The sequence below is a fragment of the Oncorhynchus gorbuscha genome, unplaced genomic scaffold, assembly GCF_021184085.1.
Source record: "Oncorhynchus gorbuscha isolate QuinsamMale2020 ecotype Even-year unplaced genomic scaffold, OgorEven_v1.0 Un_scaffold_2613, whole genome shotgun sequence".
Taxonomy (NCBI): Eukaryota; Metazoa; Chordata; class Actinopteri; order Salmoniformes; family Salmonidae; genus Oncorhynchus; species Oncorhynchus gorbuscha.
In genome coordinates, this window is record NW_025747075.1 from 27,501 (window position 1) to 54,361 (window position 26,861).

A 26,861-nucleotide genomic window follows, 5' to 3' on the forward strand; every position below is an offset into this window, starting at 1 on the left:
TATGGATAATGATCAGGTAGAACAGATTTAAATACCCCTAGACAGTATGGATAATGATCAGGTAGAACAGATTTAAATACCCCTAGACAGTATGTATAATGATCAGGCAGAACAGAACAGATTTAAATACCCCTAGACAGTATGAATAATGACCAGGCAGAACAGATTTAAATACCCCTAGACAGTATGAATAATGATCAGGTAGAACAGATTTAAATACCCCTAGACAGTATGGATAATGATCAGGTAGAACAGGTTTAAATACCCCTAGACAGTATGAATAATGATCAGGTAGAACAGAACAGATTTAAATACCCCTAGACAGTATGGATAATGATCAGGTAGAACAGATTTAAATACCCCTAGACAGTATGGATAATGATCAGGTAGAACAGAACAGATTTAAATACCCCTAGACAGTATGAATAATGATCAGGTAGAACAGAACAGATTTAAATACCCCTAGACAGTATGGATAATGATCAGGCAGAACAGATTTAAATACCCCTAGACAGTATGGATAATGATCAGGTAGAACAGATTTAAATACCCCTAGACAGTATGGATAATGATCAGGCAGAACAGATTTAAATACCCCTAGACAGTATGGATAATGATCAGGCAGAACAGATTTAAATACCCCTAGACAGTATGAATAATGATCAGGCAGAACAGATTTAAATACCCCTAGACAGTATGAATAATGATCAGGTAGAACAGATTTAAATACCCCTAGACAGTATGAATAATGACCAGGCAGAACAGAACAGATTTAAATACCCCTAGACAGTATGGATAATGACCAGGTAGAACAGAACAGATTTAAATACCCCTAGACAGTATGGATAATGACCAGGCAGAACAGATTTAAATACCCCTAGACAGTATGAATAATGATCAGGTAGAACAGATTTAAATACCCCTAGACAGTATGGATAATGATCAGGTAGAACAGAACAGATTTAAATACCCCTAGACAGTATGAATAATGATCAGGTAGAACAGGTTTAAATACCCCTAGACAGTATGGATAATGATCAGGCAGAACAGAACAGATTTAAATACCCCTAGACAGTATGAATAATGACCAGGCAGAACAGATTTAAATACCCCTAGACAGTATGGATAATGACCAGGCAGAACAGATTTAAATACCCCTAGACAGTATGGGTAATGATCAGGTAGAACAGAACAGATTTAAATACCCCTAGACAGTATGGATAATGACCAGGTAGAACAGATTTAAATACCCCTAGACAGTATGGATAATGATCAGGTAGAACAGGTTTAAATACCCCTAGACAGTATGGATAATGATCAGGTAGAACAGATTTAAATACCCCTAGACAGTATGTATAATGACCAGGTAGAACAGATTTAAATACCCCTAGACAGTATGAATAATGATCAGGTAGAACAGATTTAAATACCCCTAGACAGTATGTATAATGATCAGGCAGAACAGAACAGATTTAAATACCCCTAGACAGTATGGATAATGATCAGGTAGAACAGATTTAAATACCCCTAGACAGTATGGATAATGATCAGGCAGAACAGAACAGATTTAAATACCCCTAGACAGTATGGATAATGACCAGGTAGAACAGATTTAAATACCCCTAGACAGTATGGATAATGACCAGGTAGAACAGAACAGATTTAAATACCCCTAGACAGTATGGATAATGATCAGGCAGAACAGAACAGATTTAAATACCCCTAGACAGTATGGATAATGACCAGGTAGAACAGAACAGATTTAAATACCCCTAGACAGTATGGATAATGATCAGGTAGAACAGATTTAAATACCCCTAGACAGTATGGATAATGATCAGGTAGAACAGATTTAAATACCCCTAGACAGTATGGATAATGATCAGGTAGAACAGATTTAAATACCCCTAGACAGTATGGATAATGACCAGGTAGAACAGAACAGATTTAAATACCCCTAGACAGTATGGATAATGATCAGGTAGAACAGATTTAAATACCCCTAGACAGTATGGATAATGATCAGGTAGAACAGGTTTAAATACCCCTAGACAGTATGGATAATGATCAGGTAGAACAGATTTAAATACCCCTAGACAGTATGGATAATGACCAGGTAGAACAGATTTAAATACCCCTAGACAGTATGAATAATGATCAGGTAGAACAGATTTAAATACCCCTAGACAGTATGGATAATGATCAGGTAGAACAGATTTAAATACCCCTAGACAGTATGGATAATGATCAGGTAGAACAGATTTAAATACCCCTAGACAGTATGGATAATGACCAGGCAGAACAGATTTAAATACCCCTAGACAGTATGGATAATGACCAGGCAGAACAGATTTAAATACCCCTAGACAGTATGAATAATGATCAGGTAGAACAGAACAGATTTAAATACCCCTAGACAGTATGAATAATGACCAGGTAGAACAGATTTAAATACCCCTAGACAGTATGGGTAATGATCAGGCAGAACAGATTTAAATACCCCTAGACAGTATGGATAATGACCAGGCAGAACAGAACAGATTTAAATACCCCTAGACAGTATGTATAATGATCAGGTAGAACAGATTTAAATACCCCTAGACAGTATGGATAATGATCAGGTAGAACAGATTTAAATACCCCTAGACAGTATGAATAATGATCAGGTAGAACAGGTTTAAATACCCCTAGACAGTATGAATAATGACCAGGTAGAACAGAACAGATTTAAATACCCCTAGACAGTATGGATAATGATCAGGTAGAACAGATTTAAATACCCCTAGACAGTATGGATAATGATCAGGTAGAACAGAACAGATTTAAATACCCCTAGACAGTATGGGTAATGATCAGGTAGAACAGAACAGATTTAAATACCCCTAGACAGTATGGATAATGACCAGGTAGAACAGATTTAAATACCCCTAGACAGTATGGATAATGATCAGGTAGAACAGATTTAAATACCCCTAGACAGTATGGATAATGATCAGGTAGAACAGATTTAAATACCCCTAGACAGTATGGATAATGACCAGGCAGAACAGATTTAAATACCCCTAGACAGTATGGATAATGACCAGGCAGAACAGATTTAAATACCCCTAGACAGTATGGATAATGATCAGGTAGAACAGGTTTAATTCCCCTAGACAGTATGTAAAGGGTGTACCGGTCCCAGTAGCTGCGTCCTCTGGGGAAGTACTCCAGGTTGACCCGCCGGACCATCCAGTGTAGAGGGTGTGTTAGGAGAGTCTCCTCCCCAGGGATCAGTCTCCACAGACTGGGTTCTAGCTGGAGGGGAACCAGCAGGCACGCATGGTCCGCTCTCACCACCTAGACAGACACATGACCAGCTTCATCACCACCAGAACAACTAGCTTCATCACCACCTAGACAGACACATGACCAGCTTCATCACCACCTAGACAGACACATGACCAGCTTCATCACCACCTAGACAGACACATGACCAGCTTCATCACCACCTAGACAGACACATGACTAGCTTCATCACCACCAGAACAACTAGCTTCATCACCACCTAGACAGACAACATGACTAGCTTCATCACCACCAGAACAACTAGCTTCATCACCACCTAGACAGACAACATGACCAGCTTCATCACCACCTAGACAGAAACATGACCAGCTTCATCACCACCAGAACAACTAGCTTCATCACCACCTAGACAGACACATGACCAGCTTCATCACCACCTAGACAGACACATGACCAGCTTCATCACCACCAGAACAACTAGCTTCATCACCACCTAGACAGACAACATGACCAGCTTCATCACCACCAGAACAACTAGCTTCATCACCACCTAGACAGACACATGACCAGCTTCATCACCACCAGAACAACTAGCTTCATCACCACCTAGACAGACACATGACCAGCTTCATCACCACCAGAACAACTAGCTTCATCACCACCTAGACAGACACATGACCAGCTTCATCACCACCTAGACAGACACATGACCAGCTTCATCATCACCTAGACAGACACAACATGACCAGCTTCATCACCACCAGAACAACTAGCTTCATCACCACCTAGACAGACACATGACCAGCTTCATCACCACCAGAACAACTAGCTTCATCACCACCTAGACAGACAACATGACCAGCTTCATCACCACCAGAACAACTAGCTTCATCACCACCTAGACAGACAACATGACCAGCTTCATCACCACCAGAACAACTAGCTTCATCACCACCAGAACAACTAGCTTCATCACCACCTAGACAGACAACATGACCAGCTTCATCACCACCAGAACAACTAGCTTCATCACCACCAGAACAACTAGCTTCATCACCACCTAGACAGACACATGACCAGCTTCATCACCACCTACAAGAGGCTGAGTGGCGTTTCAAAATATTATATTACTCCTGTAATATTGATACTGTAGATCTCCTGTAATATTGATACTGTAGATCTCCTGTAATATTGATACTGTAGATCTCCTGTAATATTGATACTGTAGATCTCCTGTAATATTGATACTGTAGATCTCCTGTAATATTGATACTGTAGATCTCCTGTAATATTGATACTGTAGATCTCCTGTGATATTGATACTGTAGACCTCCTGTAATATTGATACTATAGATCTCCTGTAATATTGATACTATAGATATCCTGTAATATTGACACTGTAGATCTCCTGTAATATTGATACTGTAGATCTCCTGTAATATTGATACTGTAGATCTCCTGTAATATTGATACTGTAGATCTCCTGTGATATTGATACTGTAGACCTCCTGTAATATTGATACTATAGATCTCCTGTAATATTGATACTATAGATATCCTGTAATATTGACACTGTAGATCTCCTGTGATATTCATACTGTAGATCTCCTGTAATATTGATACTGTAGATCTCCTGTAATATTGATACTGTAGATCTCATTTAATATTGATACTGTGATATACTGTAGATCTCCTGTAATATTGATACTGTAGATCTCCTGTAATATTGATACTGTAGACCTCCTGTAATATTGATACTATAGATCTCCTGTAATATTGATACTATAGATATCCTGTAATATTGACACTGTAGATCTCCTGTGATATTCATACTGTAGATCTCCTGTAATATTGATACTGTAGATCTCCTGTAATATTGATACTGTAGATCTCCTGTAATATTGATACTGTAGATCTCCTGTGATATTGATACTGTAGACCTCCTGTAATATTGATACTATAGATCTCCTGTAATATTGATACTATAGATATCCTGTAATATTGACACTGTAGATCTCCTGTGATATTCATACTGTAGATCTCCTGTAATATTGATACTGTAGATCTCCTGTAATATTGATACTGTAGATCTCCTTTAATATTGATACTGTGATATACTGTAGATCTCCTGTAATATTGATACTGTAGATCTCCTGTAATATTGATACTGTAGATCTCCTTTAATATTGATACTGTGATATACTGTAGATCTCCTGTAATATTGATACTGTAGATCTCCTGTAATATTGATACTATAGATCTCCTGTAATATTGATACTGTAGATCTCCTGTAATATTGATACTGTAGATCTCCTGTAATATTGATACTGTAGATCTCCTGTAATATTGATACTGTAGATCTCCTGTAATATTGATACTGTAGATCTCCTGTGATATTGATACTATAGATCTCCTGTAATATTGATACTGTAGATCTCCTGTAATATTGATACTGTAGATCTCCTGTAATATTGATACTGTAGATCTCCTGTAATATTGATACTGTAGATCTCGTTGTGAATTCACTGAATTGTTCAACCCAGATGTCGGCCATTTAGGAAGACACTCTTATTCAGAAAGACTTACTTAGTCCATTCAACATCAACAATTATTGTGTGTGAGTGTGATTCAGTGAGTGTGATTCAGTGAGTGTGATTCGGTGTGTGTGATTCGGTGTGTGTGATTCGGTGAGTGTGATTCGGTGCGTGTGATTCGGTGTGTGTGATTCGGTGAGTGTGATTCGGTGCGTGTGATTCGGTGCGTGTGATTCGGTGCGTGTGATTCGGTGTGTGTGATTCGGTGTGTGTGATTCGGTGCGTGTGATTCAGTGCCTGGTACCTGTAGGTCGTCGAGCAGGGACCCTCCCAGTGACATCTCTCCCAGAGGCATGTCAGGGTTTGTGCTGTGCAGGAAGCCTTGTACCTCTATACAGATATCTAGAGCTAGACTCTCAGCTCTGTGGACGACCTCTGGGGCTAAAGCTGCTCTGGTTGAATAATACTGCTGTAGACGGTCCTACAGAGAGAGAGAGAGAGAGAGGTTAGAGGTCAGATATCTAGAGCTAGACTCTCAGCTCTGTGGACGACCTCTGGGGCTAAAGCTGCTCTGGTTGAATAATACTGCTGTAGACGGTCCTACAGAGAGAGAGAGAGAGAGAGGTTAGAGGTCAGATATCTAGAGCTAGACTCTCAGCTCTGTGGATGACCTCTGGGGCTAAAGCTGCTCTGGTTGAATAATACTGCTGTAGACGGTCCTACAGAGAGAGAGAGAGAGAGAGGTTAGAGGTCAGATATCTAGAGCTAGACTCTCAGCTCTGTGGACGACCTCTGGGGCAAAGCTGCTCTGGTTGAATAATACTGCTGTAGACGGTCCTACAGAGAGAGGTTAGAGGTCAGATATCTAGAGCTAGACTCTCAGCTCTGTGGACGACCTCTGGGGCTAAAGCTGCTCTGGTTGAATAATACTGCTGTAGACGGTCCTACAGAGAGAGAGAGAGAGAGGTTAGAGGTCAGATATCTAGAGCTAGACTATCAGCTCTGTGGACGACCTCTGGTCAACAGGGCAGCTGAATCAAGCGCACCTGCCACCAACAGGGCAGCTGAATCAAGCGCACCTGCCGCCAACAGGGCAGCTGAATCAAGCGCACCTGCCGCCAACAGGGCAGCTGAATCAAGCGCACCTGCCGCCAACAGACTAATTAAATAATAGGAGCCTAGAGCCTCATCTTTTCTCCAGAAATAGTTGGTGATCCACTAGAAATGTCTTGTAGATGGCCCAGTGGATGAAATGGTTGGTGATCCACTAGAAATGTCTTGTAGATGGCCCAGTGGATGAAATGGTTGGTGATCCACTAGGAATGCCTTGTAGATGGCCCAGTGGATGAAATGGTTGGTGATCCACTAGAAATGGCTTGTAGATGGCCCAGTGGATGAAATGGTTGGTGATCCACTAGGAATGCCTTGTAGATGGCCCAGTGGATGAAAACCGACAGGTTGGTGATCCACTAGGAATGCCTTGAAAATGGGCCAGTGGATGAAATGGTTGGTGATCCACTAGGAATGCCTTGAAGATGGGCCAGTGGATGAAATGGTTGGTGATCCACTAGGAATGCCTTGTAGATGGCCCAGTGGATGAAATGGTTGGTGATCCACTAGGAATGCCTTGAAGATGGGCCAGTGGATGAAAACCGACAGGAGAGATGTTCCTACCAGACTGGCTGTAAAGTAACAACATGTGGAAAAATGGTTTTTCGTAGGGTTGTCCCTAGCAGGAATCGAACCCACGATCCTTGACGTTGCAAGTACCACGCTCTACCAATTGGGCCACACAATCAGATCGCACACAGTCATGTTGATGCAATGCAGTCAGCCAGGAATACCAATGTAAACTCCTGGCTAGAGGTCAAGGGTCATACCTGCAGGGTGAGAGACAGCTGTAGGCTCTTGGGTCTCTGGGGCTCTGCTGCGTTGACAGGCTTCTCATTCAGACTAGACTTCTGCTGCTGGGGCTGGCACAGGTCAGCTAGAGAGAGAGGAGAGAGAGGATGGGGTTGGCACAGGTCAGCTAGAGAGAGAGGAGAGAGAGGATGGGGTTGGCACAGGTCAGCTAGGGGTGAGAAAGCAGAGAGAGGAGAGGATGGGGCTGGCACAGGTCAGCTAGAAAGAGAGGAGAGAGAGGAAGGGGTGAGAAAGAAGAGAGAGGAGAGAGAGGAAGGGGTGAGAAAGAGAGAGGAGAGAGAGGATGGGGTGAGAAAGAGAGAGGAGAGAGATGGGGTGAGAAAGAAGAGAGAGAGGATGGGGTGAAAAAGAGAGAGAGGAGAGAGAGGATGGGGTGAGAAAGAGAGCGGAGAGAGAGGATGGGGTGAGAAAGAGAGAGGAGAGAGAGGGTGGGGTGAGAAAGAGAGAGAGGGTGGGGTGAGAAAGAAGAGAGAGGAGAGAGAGGATGGGGTGAGAAAGGAGAGAGAGGAGAGAGAGGATGGGTGAGAAAGAGAGAGAGGAGAGAGAGGGTGGGGTGAGAAAGAGAGAGGAGAGAGTGGGTGGGGAGAGAAAGAAGAGAGAGGATGGGGTGAGAAAGAGAGAGGAGAGAGTGGGTGGGGTGAGAAAGAGAGAGAGGGTGGGGTGAGAAAGAAGAGAGAAGCGAGAGAGGATGGGGTGAGAAAGAAGAGGAGAGGAGAGAGAGGATGGGTGAGAAAGAGAGAGAGGAGAGAGAGGATGGGGTGAAAAAGAGAGAGAGGAGAGAGAGGATGGGGTGAGAAAGAAGAGAGGAGAGAGAGGGTGGGGTGAGAAAGAAGAGAGAGGAGAGAGAGGATGGGGTGAGAAAGGAGAGAGAGGAGAGAGAGGATGGGTGAGAAAGAGAGAGAGGGTGGGGTGAGAAAGAAGAGAGAAGCGAGAGAGGATGGGGTGAGAAAGAAGAGGAGAGAGGGGATGGGGTGAGAAAGAAGAGAGAGAGGAGAGAGAGGATGGGTGAGAAAGAGAGAGAGGAGAGAGAGGATGGGGTGAAAAAGAGAGAGAGGAGAGAGGATGGGGTGAGAAAGAGAGCGGAGAGAGAGGATGGGGTGAGAAAGAGAGCGGAGAGAGAGGATGGGGTGAAAAAGAGAGAGAGGAGAGAGGATGGGGTGAGAAAGAGAGAGAGGAGAGAGTGGGTGGGGTGAGAAAGAAGAGAGAGGAGAGAGAGGATGGGGTGAGAAAGAGAGCGGAGAGAGAGGATGGGGTGAGAAAGAGAGAGAGGAGAGAGAGGGTGGGGTGAGAAAGAGAGAGAGGGTGGGGTGAGAAAGAAGAGAGGAGAGAGAGGGTGGGGTGAGAAAGAAGAGGAGAGAGAGGATGGGGTGAGAAAGAGAGAGAGAGGGTGGGGTGAGAAAGAGAGAGAGGGTGGGGTGAGAGAGAGAGAGAGGGTGGGGTGAGAAAGAGAGAGGAGAGAGAGGGTGGGGTGAGAAAGAGAGAGAGGAGAGAGGATGGGGTGAGAAAGAGAGAGAGGAGAGAGAGGGTGGGGTGAGAAAGAGAGAGGAGAGAGAGGGTGGGGTGAGAAAGAGAGAGAGGAGAGAGAGGGTGGGGTGAGAAAGAGAGAGGTACAGGACCTTTCTGGATCAGTAGTGGTGTGGTGATCAGTAACCTGTACCTTTCTCGATCATTAGTGGTGTGGTAATCAGTGTCCTGTACCTTTCTGGATCATTAGTGGTAATCAGTGTCCTGTACCTTTCTGGATCATTAGTGGTGTGGTAATCAGTGTCCTGTACCTTTCTGGATCAGTAGTGGTGTAGTGTGGTAATCAGTGTCCTGTACCTTTCTGGATCATTAGTGGTGTGGTAATCAGTGTCCTGTACCTTTCTGGATCAGTAGTGGTGTAGTGATCAGTGTCCTGTACCTTTCTGGATCATTAGTGGTGTGGTAATCAGTGTCCTGTACCTTTCTGGATCAGTAGTGGTGTGGTAATCAGTGTCCTGTACCTTTCTCGATCATTAGTGGTGTGGTAATCAGTGTCCTGTACCTTTCTGGATCAGTAGTGGTGTAGTGTGGTAATCAGTGTCCTGTACCTTTCTGGATCATTAGTGGTGTGGTGATCAGTGTCCTGTACCTAGTGGTGTGGTGATCAGTGTCCTGTACCTAGTGGTGTGGTGATCAGTGTCCTGTACCTAGTGATGTGGTAATCAGTGTCCTGTACCTTTCTGGATCATTAGTGGTGTGGTGATCAGTGTCCTGTACCTAGTGGTGTGGTAATCAGTGTCCTGTACCTTTCTGGATCATTAGTGGTGTGGTAATCAGTGTCCTGTACCTTTCTGGATCATTAGTGGTGTGGTAATCAGTGTCCTGTACCTTTCTGGATCATTAGTGGTGATCAGTGTCCTGTACCTAGTGGTGTGGTAATCAGTGTCCTGTACCTTTCTGGATCATTAGTGGTGTGGTAATCAGTGTCCTGTACCTTTCTGGATCATTAGTGGTGATCAGTGTCCTGTACCTTTCTGGATCATTAGTGGTGTGGTGATCAGTGTCCTGTACCTTTCTGGATCATTAGTGGTGTAGTGTTGTAATCAGTGTCCTGTACCTTTCTGGATCATTAGTGGTGTGGTAATCAGTGTCCTGTACCTTTCTGGATCATTAGTGGTGTAGTGTGGTAATCAGTGTCCTGTACCTTTCTGGATTATTAGTGGTGTGGTAATCAGTGTCCTGTACCTTTCTGGATCATTAGTGGTGTGGTGATCAGTGTCCTGTACCTTTCTGGATCATTAGTGGTGTGGTGATCAGTGTCCTGTACCTTTCTGGATCATTAGTGGTGTGGTAATCAGTGTCCTGTACCTTTCTGGATCATTAGTGGTGTGGTAATCAGTGTCCTGTACCTTTCTGGATCATTAGTGGTGTGGTAATCAGTGTCCTGTACCTTTCTGGATCAGTAGTGGTGTGGTGATCAGTGTCCTGTCCCTTTCTTAATCATTAGTGGTGTGGTGATCAGTGTCCTGTACCTTTCTGGATCATTAGTGGTGTGGTGATCAGTTTCCTGTACCTAGTGGTGTGGTAATCAGTGTCCTGTACCTTTCTGGATCATTAGTGGTGTGGTAATCAGTGTCCTGTACCTTTCTGGATCATTAGTGGTGTGGTGATCAATGTCCTGTACCTTTCTGGATCATTAATGGTGTGGTAATCAGTGTCATGTACCTTTCTGGATCATTAGTGGTGTGGTAATCAGTGTCCTGTACCTTTCTGGATCATTAGTGGTGTAGTGTGGTAATCAATGTCCTGTACCTTTCTGGATCAGTAGTGGTGTGGTGATCAGTGTCTTGTACCTTTCTGGATCATTAGTGGTGTGGTGATCAGTGTCCTGTACCTTTCTGGATCGTTAGTGGTGTGGTGATCAGTGTCCTGTACCTAGTGGTGTGGTAATCAGTGTCCTGTACCTTTCTGGATCATTAGTGGTGTGGTGATCAGTGTCCTGTACCTTTATGGATCATTAGTAGTGTGGTGATCAGTGTCCTGTACCTTTCTGGATCATTAGTGGTGTGGTAATCAGTGTCCTGTACCTTTCTGGATCATTAGTGGTGTAGTGTGGTAATCAGTGTCCTGTACCTTTCTGGATCATTAGTGGTGTGGTAATCAGTGTCCTGTACCTTTCTGGATCATTAGTGGTGTAGTGTGGTAATCAGTGTCCTGTACCTTTCTGGATCATTAGTGGTGTGGTAATCAGTGTCCTGTACCTTTCTGGATCAGTAGTGGTGTGGTAATCAGTGTCCTGTACCTTTCTGGATCATTAGTGGTGAAGTGTGGTAATCAGTGTCCTGTACCTTTCTGGATCATTAGTGGTGTGGTGATCAGTGTCCTGTACCTTTCTGGATCATTAGTGGTGTGGTAATCAGTGTCCTGTACCTTTCTGGATCATTAGTGGTGTGGTAATCAGTGTCCTGTACCTTTCTGGATCAGTAGTGGTGTGGTGATCAGTGTCCTGTACCTTTCTGGATCATTAGTGGTGTGGTGATCAGTGTCCTGTACCTTTCTGGATCATTAGTGGTATGGTGATCAGTGTCCTGTCCCTTTCTGGATCATTAGTGGTGTGGTGTGGTAATCAGTGTCCTGTACCTTTCTGGATCATTAGTGGTGTAGTGTGGTAATCAGTGCCCTGTACCTTTCTGTATCAGTAGTGGTGTAGTGTGGTGATCAGTGTCCTGTACCTTTCTCGATCATTAGTTGTGTGGTGATCAGTGTCCTGTACCTTTCTGGATCAGTAGTGGTGTAGTGTGGTAATCAGTGTCCTGTACCTTTCTGGATCAGTAGTGGTGTGGTAATCAGTGTCCTGTACCTTTCTGGATCATTAGTGGTGTGGTAATCAGTGTCCTGTACCTTTCTGGATCAGTAGTGGTGTGGTGATCAGTGTCCTGTACCTTTCTGGATCATTAGTGGTGTAGTGATCAGTGTCCTGTACCTTTCTGGATCATTAGTGGTGTGGTAATCAGTGACCTGTACCTTTCTGGATCATTAGTGGTGTGGTAATCAGTGTCCTGTACCTTTCTGGATCATTAGTGGTGTAGTGTTGTAATCAGTGTCCTGTACCTTTCTGGATCATTAGTGGTGTGGTAATCAGTGTCCTGTACCTTTCTGGATCATTAGTGGTGTGGTAATCAGTGTCCTGTACCTTTCTGGATCATTAGTGTAGTGTTGTAATCAGTGTCCTGTACCTTTCTGGATCATTAGTGGTGTGGTAATCAGTGTCCTGTACCTTTCTGGATCATTAGTGGTGTGGTGATCAGTGTCCTGTACCTTTCTGGATCATTAGTGGTGTGGTAATCAGTGACCTGTACCTTTCTGGATCATTAGTGGTGTGGTAATCAGTGACCTGTACCTTTCTGGATCATTAGTGGTATGGTAATCAGTGTCCTGTACCTTTCTGGATCATTAGTGGTGTAGTGATCAGTGTCCTGTACCTAGTGGTGTGGTGATCAGTGTCCTGTACCTAGTGGTGTGGTAATCAGTGTCCTGTACCTTTCTGGATCATTAGTGGTGTAGTGATCAGTGTCCTGTACCTTTCTGGATCATTAGTGGTGTGGTAATCAGTGTCCTGTACCTTTCTGGATCATTAGTGGTGTGGTAATCAGTGTCCTGTACCTAGTGGTGTGGTAATCAGTGTCCTGTACCTTTCTGGATCAGTAGTGGTGTGGTAATCAGTGTCCTGTACCTTTCTGGATCATTAGTGGTGTGGTGATCAGTGTCCTGTACCTTTCTGGATCAGTAGTGGTGTAGTGATCAGTGTCCTGTACCTTTCTGGATCATTAGTTGTGTGGTGATCAGTGTCCTGTACCTTTCTGGATCAGTAGTGGTGTGGTAATCAGTGTCCTGTACCTTTCTGGATCATTAGTGGTGTGGTGATCAATGTCCTGTACCTTTCTGGATCAGTAGTGGTGTGGTGATCAATGTCCTGTACCTTTCTGGATCATTAGTGGTGTGGTAATCAGTGTCCTGTACCTTTCTGGATCATTAGTGGTGTAGTGTGGTAATCAGTGTCCTGTACCTTTCTGGATCATTAGTGGTGTGGTAATCAGTGTCCTGTACCTTTCTGGATCATTAGTGGTGTAGTGTGGTAATCAGTGTCCTGTACCTTTCTGGATCATTAGTGGTGTGGTAATCAGTGTCCTGTACCTTTCTGTGGTTTGGTTGCCTTGGCGACATGTTTCATGACCACACTCTCCAGCCCCTTCCTTATGGACTTGGGGGAGGCGGAGACTAAGCCAAGCTCCTCCCAGCTCTCTGACATCTTCTGTTCCACCTTCTCGTCCTCCGCCGCTCGGCCCGCACGTTCTATCAACTACAGACACATTATAAACCTGCACGTTCTATCAACTACAGACACAGACACATTATAAACCTGCACGTTGTATCAACTACAGACACATTATAAACCTGCACGTTGTATCAACTACAGACACATTATAAACCTGCACGTTCTATCAACTACAGACACATTATAAACCTGCACGTTCTATCAACTACAGACACATTATAAACCTGCACGTTGTATCAACTACAAACACATTATAAACCTGCACGTTCTATCAACTACAGACACATTATAAACCTGCACGTTCTATCAACTACAGACACATTATAAACCTGCACGTTCTATCAACTACAGACACATTATAAACCTGCACGTTGTATCAACTACAGACACATTATAAACCTGCACGTTCTATCAACTACAGACACATTATAAACCTGCACGTTGTATCAACTACAGACACATTATAAACCTGCACGTTGTATCAACTACAGACACATTATAAACCTGCACGTTGTATCAACTACAGACACATTATAAACCTGCACGTTCTATCAACTACAGACACATTATAAACCTGCACGTTGTATCAACTACAGACACAGACACATTATAAACCTGCACGTTGTATCAACTACAGACACATTATAAACCTGCACGTTGTATCAACTACAGACACAGACACATTATAAACCTGCACGTTCTATCAACTACAGACACATTATAAACCTGCACGTTCTATCAACTACAGACACATTATAAACCTGCACGTTCTATCAACTACAGACACATTATAAACCTGCACGTTCTATCAACTACAGACACATTATAAACCTGCACGTTCTATCAACTACAGACACATTATAAACCTGCACGTTCTATCAACTACAGACACATTATAAACCTGCACGTTGTATCAACTACAGACACATTATAAACCTGCACGTTGTATCAACTACAGACACATTATAAACCTGCACGTTGTATCAACTACAGACACATTATAAACCTGCACGTTGTATCAACTACAGACACATTATAAACCTGCACGTTGTATCAACTACAGACATATTATAAACCTGCACGTTGTATCAACTACAGACACATTATAAACCTGCACGTTCTATCAACTACAGACACATTATAAACCTGCACGTTGTATCAACTACAGACACATTATAAACCTGCACGTTGTATCAACTACAGACACATTATAAACCTGCACGTTGTATCAACTACAGACACAGACACATTATAAACCTGCACGTTGTATCAACTACAGACACATTATAAACCTGCACGTTCTATCAACTACAGACACATTATAAACCTGCACGTTGTATCAACTACAGACACATTATAAACCTGCACGTTGTATCAACTACAGACACATTATAAACCTGCACGTTGTATCAACTACAGACACATTATAAACCTGCACGTTCTATCAACTACAGACACATTATAAACCTGCACGTTGTATCAACTACAGACACATTATAAACCTGCACGTTCTATCAACTACAGACACATTATAAACCTGCACGTTGTATCAACTACAGACACATTATAAACCTGCACGTTGTATCAACTACAGACACATTATAAACCTGCACGTTGTATCAACTACAAACACATTATAAACCTGCACGTTGTATCAACTACAGACACATTATAAACCTGCACGTTGTATCAACTACAGACACATTATAAACCTGCACGTTGTATCAACTACAGACACATTATAAACCTGCACGTTGTATCAACTACAGACACATTATAAACCTGCACATTCTATCAACTACAGACACAGACACATTATAAACCTGCACGTTGTATCAACTAGACACATTATAAACCTGCACGTTCTATCAACTACAGACACATTATAAACCTGCACGTTGTATCAACTACAGACACATTATAAACCTGCACGTTCTATCAACTACAGACACATTATAAACCTGCACGTTGTATCAACTACAGACACATTATAAACCTGCACGTTCTATCAACTACAGACACAGACACATTATAAACCTGCACGTTCTATCAACTACAGACACATTATAAACCTGCACGTTCTATCAACTACAGACACATTATAAACCTGCACGTTCTATCAACTACAGACACATTATAAACCTGCACGTTGTATCAACTACAGACACATTATAAACCTGCACGTTGTATCAACTACAGACACATTATAAACCTGCACGTTGTATCAACTACAGACACATTATAAACCTGCACGTTGTATCAACTACAGACACATTATAAACCTGCACGTTGTATCAACTACAGACACATTATAAACCTGCACGTTCTATCAACTACAGACACAGACACATTATAAACCTGCACGTTGTATCAACTACAGACACAGACACATTATAAACCTGCACGTTGTATCAACTACAGACACATTATAAACCTGCACGTTGTATCAACTACAGACACATTATAAACCTGCACGTTGTATCAACTACAGACACATTATAAACCTGCACGTTCTATCAACTACAGACACATTATAAACCTGCACGTTGTATCAACTACAGACACATTATAAACCTGCACGTTGTATCAACAACAGACACATTATAAACCTGAACTACCATCGTTCAGACACACACATATGCGCTCTCTCACACACACACAGGCCCTGTTTGAGCGCATAAAATCGGTGATGCATTGTGGGTAAATTGTGACTGACTTAAATACCTACAAAACGGTAATGAGTAATTATGATGCTAGATTATTTTGAAAGTTTCTCTCTCTCTCTCTCACCCTCTTGACAGCCAACGTAGCGATGCCCAGCACCGCGGCCCCTCCCACTCCCAGGACCAATCGAGCATTAGCCAGCAGGAAGTTTATCACCACGGCGATGCCCTCCTCGCCCCGGCTCCTCCCCCACCGGAAGTCCATCACTTCCTGTCCCGCAGAGTCACCTGATAGAAACAAGAAACAGAGAGAGATGACTTTCCGTTTCTGTCGAGGGATATATATGTATAGGCAGGGGCGTAACTTTCACTGGGGAGATGCCCCCCTCACCCCCATTCTGAAATGGCATTTTTGTCCCCCCCAGTTTTATCATTGGAATGTGATACAAAACGAGGCTTTAGGACCATGCAGACGCCTCTGAGCAGTCGGGTTTGGAGTGTTTATCCTGCTGGAATTTAAAAAAATATACAGTACCAGTCAAAAGTTTAGAGACGCCTCCTCATTCAAGGGTTTTCTTTATTTTTACTATTTTCTACATTGTTGAATAATAGTGAAGACATCAAAACTATGAAATAACACATATGGAATTATGTAGTAAACAAAAAAAGTGTTAAACAAATCCAAATATATGTTAGATTCTTCAGAGTTGCCACCCTTTGCCTTGATGACAGCTTTGCACACTCTTGGAATTCTCTCAACCAGCTTCATGAGGAATGCTTTTACAACAGTCTTGAAGGAGTTCCCACATATGCTGAGCACTTGTTGGCTGTTTTTCCTTCACACTGCGTTCCAACTCATCCCAAACCATCTCAATTGGGTTGAGGTCGGGTGATTGTGGAGGCCAGGTCATCTGATGCAGCACTCCATCACCCTCCTTCTTGGTCAAATAGGCCTTACACAGCCAGGAGGTGTGTTAGGACCTGACAGGTCTAGGTCCTAGAGACTGAACCAGTCAACACCAGAGATAGGAGGTGACAGGTCTAGGTCCTAGAGACAGAACCAGTCCTGTCAGTCAACACCAGAGATAGGAGGTGACAGGTCTAGGTCCTAGAGACTGAACCAGACCTGTCAGTCAACACCAGAGATAGGAGGTGACAGGTCTAGGTCCTAGAGACTGAACCAGACCTGTCAGTCAACACCAGAAATAGGAGGTGACAGGTCTAGGTCCTAGAGACTGAACTAGTCAACACCAGAGACAGGAGATGACAGGTCTAGGTCCCGGAGACTGAACCAGTCCTGTCAGTCAACACCAGAGATAGGAGGTGACAGGTCTAGGTCCCGGAGACTGAACCAGTCAACACCAGAGACAGGAGGTGACAGGTCTAGGTCCCGGAGACTGAACCAGTCCTGTCAGTCAACACCAGAGATAGGAGGTGACAGGTCTAGGTCCTAGAGACTGAACCAGTAAACACCAGAGACAGGAGGTGACAGGTCTAGGTCCTAGAGACTGAACCAGTCAACACCAGAGACAGGAGGTGACAGGTCTAGGTCCCGGAGACTGAACCAGTCAACACCAGAGACAGGAGGTGACAGGTCTAGGTCCCGGAGACTGAACCAGTCAACACCAGAGACAGGAGGTGACAGGTCTAGGTCCCGGAGACTGAACCAGTCCTGTCAGTCAACACCAGAGATAGGAGGTGACAGGTCTAGGTCCTAGAGACTGAACCAGTCCTGTCAGTCAACACCAGAGATAGGAGGTGACAGGTCTAGGTCCTAGAGACTGAACCAGTCAACACCAGAGATAGGAGGTGACAGGTCTAGGTCCCGGAGACTGAACCAGTCCTATCTCTGGTGTTGACTGACAGGCCTGTGTCACACTTTCCTTTCCCAGCTCTTACGTGACCGTTTTCTGTTGGTGTCATATTTATCTCCTGCTGCACCTGGCAGACAGAAATAGCCTCAGCAGATCACTCTGACAGAAAGCAGAGTCAGATGTCCCCTTGGCTACGCTGGCACTGGACGGAGCCCAAGACTTCAGCCCAAATGGCACCCTATTCTCTATGGGCCCTGGCCAAAAGTAGTGCACTCTATAGGGAAAAGGGTGCTATGGGCCCTGGCCAAAAGTAGTGCATTATATAGGGAAATGGGTGCTAGGGCCCTGGCCAAAAGTAGTGCACTATATAGGGAAAAGGGTGCTAGGGCCCTGGCCAAAAGTAGTGCACTATATATGGAAATTGGTGTCATTTGGGATTCAGACCAGTCTATTTAAAGACTGAGATGAGCTCCATTTGTGCAGGTCACATTATATTCCAGCTACTGTATATTCCTGGACCTGCTCAGATATAACAACCACCAACCAACTACCAGGGACCAGAAGCTTAAAGTCCAAACTCTCTACATATAGTATCTGCCATGGACCATATTGACTTATTCTCCCTGTGTCAATATGTGCAACCCGAGACACCTTTGTCCAATTCCAAATTCCAGGCATCAGCTGAGAAGGGAGCTATTCATTCACCAAATGTTGACCCTTTTCCAGTACAATAACACACATCAACATAACGGGGGTCGATATATCTAACTCGCTGTAGCCATATCTATTGACAATGTTAAGGAGGACGTGTTCAGCCTGAGATAGTAGTTACAAAGCTAATACAGGTGAACCGTCCTCTGTTTATCTCCCCTTCGCCCAGTGTTTAATTGCAGCTGGTCTGGTTAGGTGGGATGGGCGCCGTACATTGAAATGTTTGTTTTGAAACGAGCTAGGTTAGCTGGTTAGCAGTAAATCAACTATTCGTAAAAACGCTGTAATGTTACTGTGAAAAGACATTACGTTAGCTAGCTAAGTTAGCCACATTACGTTAGCTAGCTAAGTTAGCCACATTACGTTAGCCAGCTAAGTTAGCCACATTACGTTAGCTAGCTAAGTTAGCCACATTACGTTAGCTAGCTAAGTTAGCCACATTACGTTAGCAGGTTAAGTTAGCCACATTACGTTAGCTAGCTAAGTTAGCCACATTACGTTAGCAGGTTAAGTTAGCCACATTACGTTAGCTAGCTAAGTTAGCCACATACGTTAGCCACATTACGTTAGCCAGGTTAAGTTAGCCACATTACGTTAGCTAGTATTCAAACTCCAATCCATTTTGTTAAAATAAATATAAAAGAACGTTATTTAGCGACTAGTTAAGTTTTGATTTTCTGTCACCAGGTTAAGTTAGCCACGTCGTTACATAGTTACGTTAGCTAGTTAAGTCCCCCACATTACGTTCGGCTGGCTAAGTTAGCCAATATATTAAAACATATTTAGCCAGCTCCAGCTATAATGTTTCATTTAGCTTAAAAATGTTCGGGGACAATATATCTATATTGTATTAAAACATATTTAAAATATATATAAATATTCAATATAATGTTTTGTTAAAATAAAAATAAATATAAATGTTCGTTAGATTAAAAATAGTCGAAAATATCTTTCAAACATTATTTCAAAAAATATATATTATATAATGTTCTTATATTAAAAATGTCACAATATATTAAAACATATTAAAAATATTTAAAAATATATAATGTTCTTAGATTAAAAATGTACAATATATTAAAACATATTTAAAATATATATAAATATATATATATAATGTTCTTAGATTTCAAAATAAATAAATATATAATGTTCTTAGATTAAAAATGTAAAATATATTCAAACATATTTAAAAAAAAAATATATATAAATATAATGTTCTTATATTAAAAATGTACAATATATTAAAACATATTTTATATATATAAATATATAATGTTCTTAGATTAAAAATGTACAATATATTAAAATTATTTAAATATATTTAAATATATATAAATATATAATGTTCTTAGATTAAAAATGTACAATATATTAAAACATATTTAAAATATATATATATATTTAAAATATAATGTTAATGTTCTTAGATTAAAAATGTACAATATATTTCAAAATAAATAAATATATAATGTTCTTAGATTAAAAATGTAAAATATATTAAAACATATTTATATATATATAAATATATAATGTTCTTATATTAAAAATGTACAATATATTAAAACATATTTAAAATATATATATATATATAATGTTCTTAGATTTCAAAATAAATAAATATATATATATATAATGTTCTTAGATGACACCTAAAATACCTGTCAAGGTTGTAAGATCTGGCAGGCGGGACAAAAAAGCTGTTAGAATTGTAGGTATATGCATGTCCCTTAAGGTCCTTGTGTAATTGTAATGTGATATTATACCCCCCTAGCTCGATCGTCCATTGTTTGTAATCTATGTATGCTTGTGTTCCCTCGTGTGTGTTTATGTATTGATTTGTTGTGAATAAAAATGTCAGAGGAACACGCCCATTACATTGTCCATGTAATTGACAACCAGGCGGACCAATGGCAGGAGACGTTATGTTCTGACGTTGACGTTTGGGGTCTTTGCAGCTGAAGGGTTGTAGTTATACATTTGCCTGCGTTCAACCAGTTAGCAAGTTGGACATTTCAGAGTTTCCTAGTATTTACTAGTACGTGAACGCGGTATTACCTTTTCAATTTGCGGAGAACATTTATTCGACCTGGTTTTGATCATTAATTACCGTATAATCCCGCATTTTTCATCTTTGTTGTTGTGTTTATTATGGATCCCCATTAGTGCCTGCCAAGGCAGCAGCTACTCTTCCTGGGGTTTATTATGGATCCCCGTTAGTTCCTGTCAAGGCAACAGCTACTCTTCCTGGGGTTTATTATAGATCCCCAGTTCCTAGGCTACTCTTCCTGACAAGACAGCAGCTACTCTTCCTGGAGTTTATTATGGATCCCCATTAGTTCCTGTCAAGGCAGCAGCTACTCTTCCTGGGGTTTATTATGGATCCCCATTAGTTCCTGCCAAGGCAGCAGCTACTCTTCCTGGGTCCAGCAACATTTTTACCTGTTATTTAAATGTGATTCTACTGCTGCATCAGTTACCTGATGTGGAATAGAGTTCCATGTATTCATGGCTCTATGTAGCACTGTGCACCTCCCATGGTCTGTTCTGGACATGGGGGACTGTGAAGAAACCTCTGGTGGCATGTCTTGTGGGGTGGGTGTCTGAGCTATGTGACAGTAGTTTAAACAGACCTCTGGTGGGTGTCTGAGCTGTGTGACAGTAGTTTAAACAGACCTCTGGTGGGTGTCTGAGCTGTGTGATGTCAGTAGTTTAAACAGACCTCTGGTGGCATGTCTTGTGGGGTATGTATGGGTGTCTGAGCTGTGTGCCAGTAGTTTAAACAGACCTCTGGTGGCATGTCTTGTGGGGTATGTATGGGAGTCTGAGCTGTGTGTTAGTAGTTTAAACAGACCTCTGGTGGCATGTCTTGTGTCTTAAACAGAGAGCTCGGTGCATTCAGCATGTCAATACCTCTTAGAAAAACAAGTAGTGATGAAGTCAAACCTCTACTCTACTTTGAGCCAGAAGAGATTGACATGCATGTCATTCATATTCGCTCCATGTGCATTTAAGGGCCAAGTCCTCTTTGTGGCCCCAGAGTACACAGTAGATCAGTAAATCATTATTGTCAATATCAGTGTGTTTTGTGATGACTGAGCCATCTGACTCATTGAATGATGGAGCAGAGTTGACCCTTTTATCCTGCATTTCATTTAAGCTCCAAGGTTTTTTCACCGGTCAAGGGTCCCGTTGGGTTGAGCTCCAAACAGCTAGAACAGCTGCACACCTGGGCCTGTCACTCTCTGGGGCTGTCACTCTCTGGGCCTGTTCCTCTCTGGGCCTGTCACTCTCTGGGCCTGTCACTCTCTGGGCCTGTCACTCTCTCTGGGCCTGTCACTCTCTCTGGGCCTGTCACTCTCTCTGGGCCTGTCACTCTCTCTGGGCCTGTCACTCTCTGGGCCTGTCACTCTCTCTGGGCCTGTCACTCTCTCTGGGCCTGTCACTCTCTCTGGGCCTGTCACTCTCTCTGGGCCTGTCACTCTCTCTGGGCCTGTCACTCTCTCTGGGCCTGTCACTCTCTCTGGGCCTAGACCTGTCCAGTTGAGCCTGTCACTCTGGACCTAGACCTGTCCCGCTGGACCTAGACTTGTCCAGTTGAGCCTGTCACTCTGGACCTAGACCTGTCACTCTGGACTTAGACTTGTCCAGTTGAGCCTGTCACTCTGGACCTAGACCTGTCCCACTGAGCCTGTCACTCTGGACCTAGACCTGTCCCATTGAGCCTGTCCAATTCTCCCAGGAGTAGAACTTTACAACCACTAACTCTGGTCCTGTCCCTCTGGTCCAGTCCCACTCTGGTCCTGTCCACCTCTCCCAGAAGGAGTAGAACTTCACAACCACTAACTCTGGTCCTGTCCCACTCTGGTCCGGTCCACCTCTCCCAGGAGTAGAACTTCACAACCACTAACTCTGGTCCTGTCCCACTCTGGTCCGGTCCACCTCTCCCAGGAGTAGAACTTTACAACCACTAACTCTGGTGCCGTCCCACTCTGGTCCGGTCCACCTCTCCCAGGAGTAGAACTTTACAACCACTAACTCTGGTCCTGTCCCACTCTGGTCCTGTCCCACACTGGTCCGGTCCACCTCTCCCAGGAGTATAACTTCACAACCACTAACTCTGGTCCAGTCCCACTCTGGTCCGGTCCACCTCTCCCAGGAGTATAACTTCACAACCACTAACTCTGGTCCGGTCCCACTCTGGTCCGGTCCACCTCTCCCAGGAGTATAACTTTAAAACCACTCAGTCCAATAAGAAGAGAAACAGTTTAGGAAGATATTATTTTAAAACGGAAGCATTTTTGTGGAACAGTTCATTTTTTTACAGTTTAAACTAAAACCTAAACAGATCATTACTATTATGTATCAGTCCACAGTTCTTTATACATAGACCCTGTCAGTCAAACAGCAGGTTTATACAACAGGGCTTCACTGAACAAACCCCCCTGGTCGAACAGCAGGTTTACAACAGGGCTTCACTGAACAAACCCCCTGGTCGAACAGCAGGTTTACAACAGGGCTTCACTGAACAAACCCCCTGGTCGAACAGCAGGTTTACAACAGGGCTTCACTGAACAAACCCCCTGGTCGAACAGCAGGTTTACAACAGGGCTTCACTGAACAAACCCCCTGGTCGAACAGCAGGCTTACAACAGGGCTTCACTGAACAAACCCCCTGGTCGAACAGCAGGTTTACAACAGGGCTTCACTGAACAAACCCCCCCCACACTCACATGCAACCAAAAATGGCTTCCTGTAGTGAACTAGGTTTGACCAGGACCCATTGGGCTACCCCCCCTCCCCCGGTCTAGCAAAGTGCACAGCACAGGGAACAGTGTACCAATAGGACATGTTATAGAGTCCACGGTTCCTCTGTGTAACAGGCAGTAAACCAGCCAGTCAGTCAGCTCTGTTCATAAATGGTCTTTAAACTGTACATCTTATTACAAACCATGTTACATACATATCATCATCATCATGGCATCTCAACAGACACACACTAAGAGGTCAGCCCACTCCCAAACAGCTCCCTGTTCCCTATTATAGTGCACTACTTTAGCCACTATGTTTTAGGTGTTATCTCAACAGACACACACTAAGAGGTCAGCCCACTCCCAAACAGCTCCCTGTTCCCTATTATAGTGCACTACTTTAGCCACTATGTTTTAGGTGTTATCTCAACAGACACACACTAGAGGTCAGTTCCCTAGCACTACTTTACCTAGGGAACAGGACTAAGAGGTCAGCCCACTCCCAAACAGCTCCCTGTTCCCTAGTGCTACTTTAGCCACTATGTTTTAGGTGTTATCTCAACAGACACACACTAGGTCAGCCCACTCCCAAACAGGTTCCCTATTATAGTGCACTACTTTAGCCCTATGTTTTAGGTGTTATCCAGGTCAGCCCTAGTGTTACCTAGGGAACAGGATGGTGGCTGACCCCTCTGGCCAGTAGTAGTGTTACCTAGGGAACAGGATGGTGGCTGACCCCTCTGGCCAGTAGTAGTGTTACCTAGGGAACAGGATGGTGGCTGACCCCTCTGGCCAGTAGTAGTGTTACCTAGGGAACAGGATGGTGGCTGACCCCTCTGGCCAGTAGTAGTGTTACCTAGGGAACAGGATGGTGGCTGACCCCTCTGGCCAGTAGTAGTGTTACCTAGTAGGAACAGGATGGTGGCTGACCCCTCTGGCCAGTAGTAGTGTTACCTAGGGAACAGGATGGTGGCTGACCCCTCTGGCCAGTAGTAGTGTTACCTAGGGAACAGGATGGTGGCTGACCCCTCTGGCCAGTAGTAGTGTTACCTAGGGAACAGGATGGTGGCTGACCCCTCTGGCCAGTAGTAGTGTTACCTAGGGAACAGGATGGTGGCTGACCCCTCTGGCCAGTAGTAGTGTTACCTAGGGAACAGGATGGTGGCTGACCCCCCTGGCCAGTAGTAGTGTTACCTAGGGAACAGGATGGTGGCTGACCCCTCTGGCCAGTAGTAGTGTTACCTAGGGAACAGGATGGTGGCTGATCCCTCTGGCCAGTAGTAGTGTTACCTAGGGAACAGGATGGTGGCTGACCCCTCTGGCCAGTAGTAGTGTTACCTAGGGAACAGGATGGTGGCTGACCCCTCTGGCCAGTAGTAGTGTTACCTAGGGAACAGGATGGTGGCTGACCCCTCTGGCCAGTAGTAGTGTTACCTAGGGAACAGGATGGCTGACCCCTCTGGCCAGTAGTAGTGTTACCTAGGGAACAGGATGCCGTTTGAGCTGAACAATAAAAGGGATATAGCATAGATATATGTTTTCTAGAATATGCAACAGAAAGTTTGATTGGCCGGTCGGACCGGTGAAGGGGGTTGACATGGTTACCATGGTTACAGCGGGACGTAACGTGTGGAAAACGCTCAGGTAGAAATATGCTGTGTAGAAGAAACACGCCTCTCTGACAGACGTAGAATAAGGAACCGTGGTCGGCTCTTATCCGTGACATTTCTAGCTGCTCACATTTCACACCGTTTCACAACGTTTCGGCGACTGAACGTGGTCCCTGGTCAGGTGTTCAGCTGTAACCACGGTTACACCCTTAATTAAAGTCCTGGAGGGAGGAGGGGTTGAAAAACGTACTGCCGTGACTCCACCCCTCTGAAACGTTTCATTAAGTCTACGGGCCAAATCATCACCTGAGAATTGGTGATTTGTCTAATTGATCAGCACAGCGGAAATAACAGCTCCTCGCGAATCCAACAGTCTGTGGACAGACAGCTACTTATGCCATTTATGTTAGGTGCATATGTCCACAAGAGAAGAGCCCCCGCCCCCTACCCTCGCCCCCGTCCGTCAGCCAAACTAACAATAAAATAACTAACAATCAAACAATAGGAAAAGTCAAGGTAAAGAGGAAGTAAAAGAGGTGACTGTAACAACAGGTCCTGTAGTAAACAACATAACATGCAGGAGGGAGGGGCTTAGAGAAACTAGAGGAAGATGTAGCTCTGGTCCAAGGCGCTACTACTGTCCCCCAGGCAGACGGAGGAGGGGAGGGCTTAGAGAAACCAGGAAGATGAGCTCTGGTACTACCTACCTCCCTATAATGGAGGGGGGTGACAGGGTAGATCACTGACCCAGGAACAGATACTACCTCCCTATAATGGAGGGGGTGACAGGGTAGATCACTGACCCAGGAACAGATACTACCTCTCTATAATGGAGGGGGGTGACAGGGTAGATCACTGACCCAGGAACAGATACTACCTCTCTATAATGGAGGGGGTGACAGGGTAGATCACTGACCCAGGAACAGATACTACCTCCCTATAATGGAGGGGGTGACAGGGTAGATCACTGACCCAGGAACAGATACTACCTCCCTATAATGGAGGGGGTGACAGGGTAGATCACTGACCCAGGAACAGATACTACCTCCCTATAATGGAGGGGGTGACAGGGTAGATCACTGACCCAGGAACAGATACTACCTCTCTATAATGGAGGGGGTGACAGGGTAGATCACTGACCCAGGAACAGATACTACCTCCCTATAATGGAGGGGGTGACAGGGTAGATCACTGACCCAGGAACAGATACTACCTCCCTATAATGGAGGGGGTGACAGGGTAGATCACTGACCCAGGAACAGATACTACCTCCCTATAATGGAGGGGGTGACAGGGTAGATCACTGACCCAGGAACAGATACTACCTCCCTATAATGGAGGGGGGTGACAGGGTAGATCACTGACCCAGGAACAGATACTACCTCCCTATAATGGAGGGGGGTGACAGGGTAGATCACTGACCCAGGAACAGATACTACCTCCCTATAATGGAGGGGGGTGACAGGGTAGATCACTGACCCAGGAACAGATACTACCTCCCTATAATGGAGGGGGGTGACAGGGTAGATCACTGACCCAGGAACAGATACTACCTCCCTATAATGGAGGGGGGTGACAGGGTAGATCACTGACCCAGGAACAGATACTACCTCCCTATAATGGAGGGGGTGACAGGGTAGATCACTGACCCAGGAACAGATACTACCTCTCTATAATGGAGGGGGTGACAGGGTAGATCACTGACCCAGGAACAGATACTACCTCCCTATAATGGGGGGGTGACAGGGTAGATCACTGACCCAGGAA

At 44.0% G+C, this 26,861-nt stretch overlaps 1 protein-coding gene across 1 annotated transcript in view; it reads right to left on the reverse strand.

Moving 5' to 3' along the window:
• LOC124026118 (mitochondrial dynamics protein MID51-like) overlaps window positions 1–20,514 on the reverse strand; it is a 31,037-nt gene extending 10,523 nt beyond the window's left edge. The window contains exons 1-7 of the mRNA XM_046339285.1: window positions 20,395–20,514; window positions 16,336–16,496; window positions 13,404–13,569; window positions 7,703–7,809; window positions 6,716–6,766; window positions 6,127–6,303; window positions 3,176–3,339 (exon numbers count right to left, since the gene is read on the reverse strand). Coding sequence (XP_046195241.1) covers window positions 3,176–3,339; window positions 6,127–6,303; window positions 6,716–6,766; window positions 7,703–7,809; window positions 13,404–13,569; window positions 16,336–16,496; window positions 20,395–20,458 — 890 coding nt within the window. The 5' untranslated portion in view covers window positions 20,459–20,514. The remainder of the gene's footprint in view (window positions 1–3,175; window positions 3,340–6,126; window positions 6,304–6,715; window positions 6,767–7,702; window positions 7,810–13,403; window positions 13,570–16,335; window positions 16,497–20,394) is intronic.
• Window positions 20,515–26,861: the final 6,347 nt, after the last annotated feature.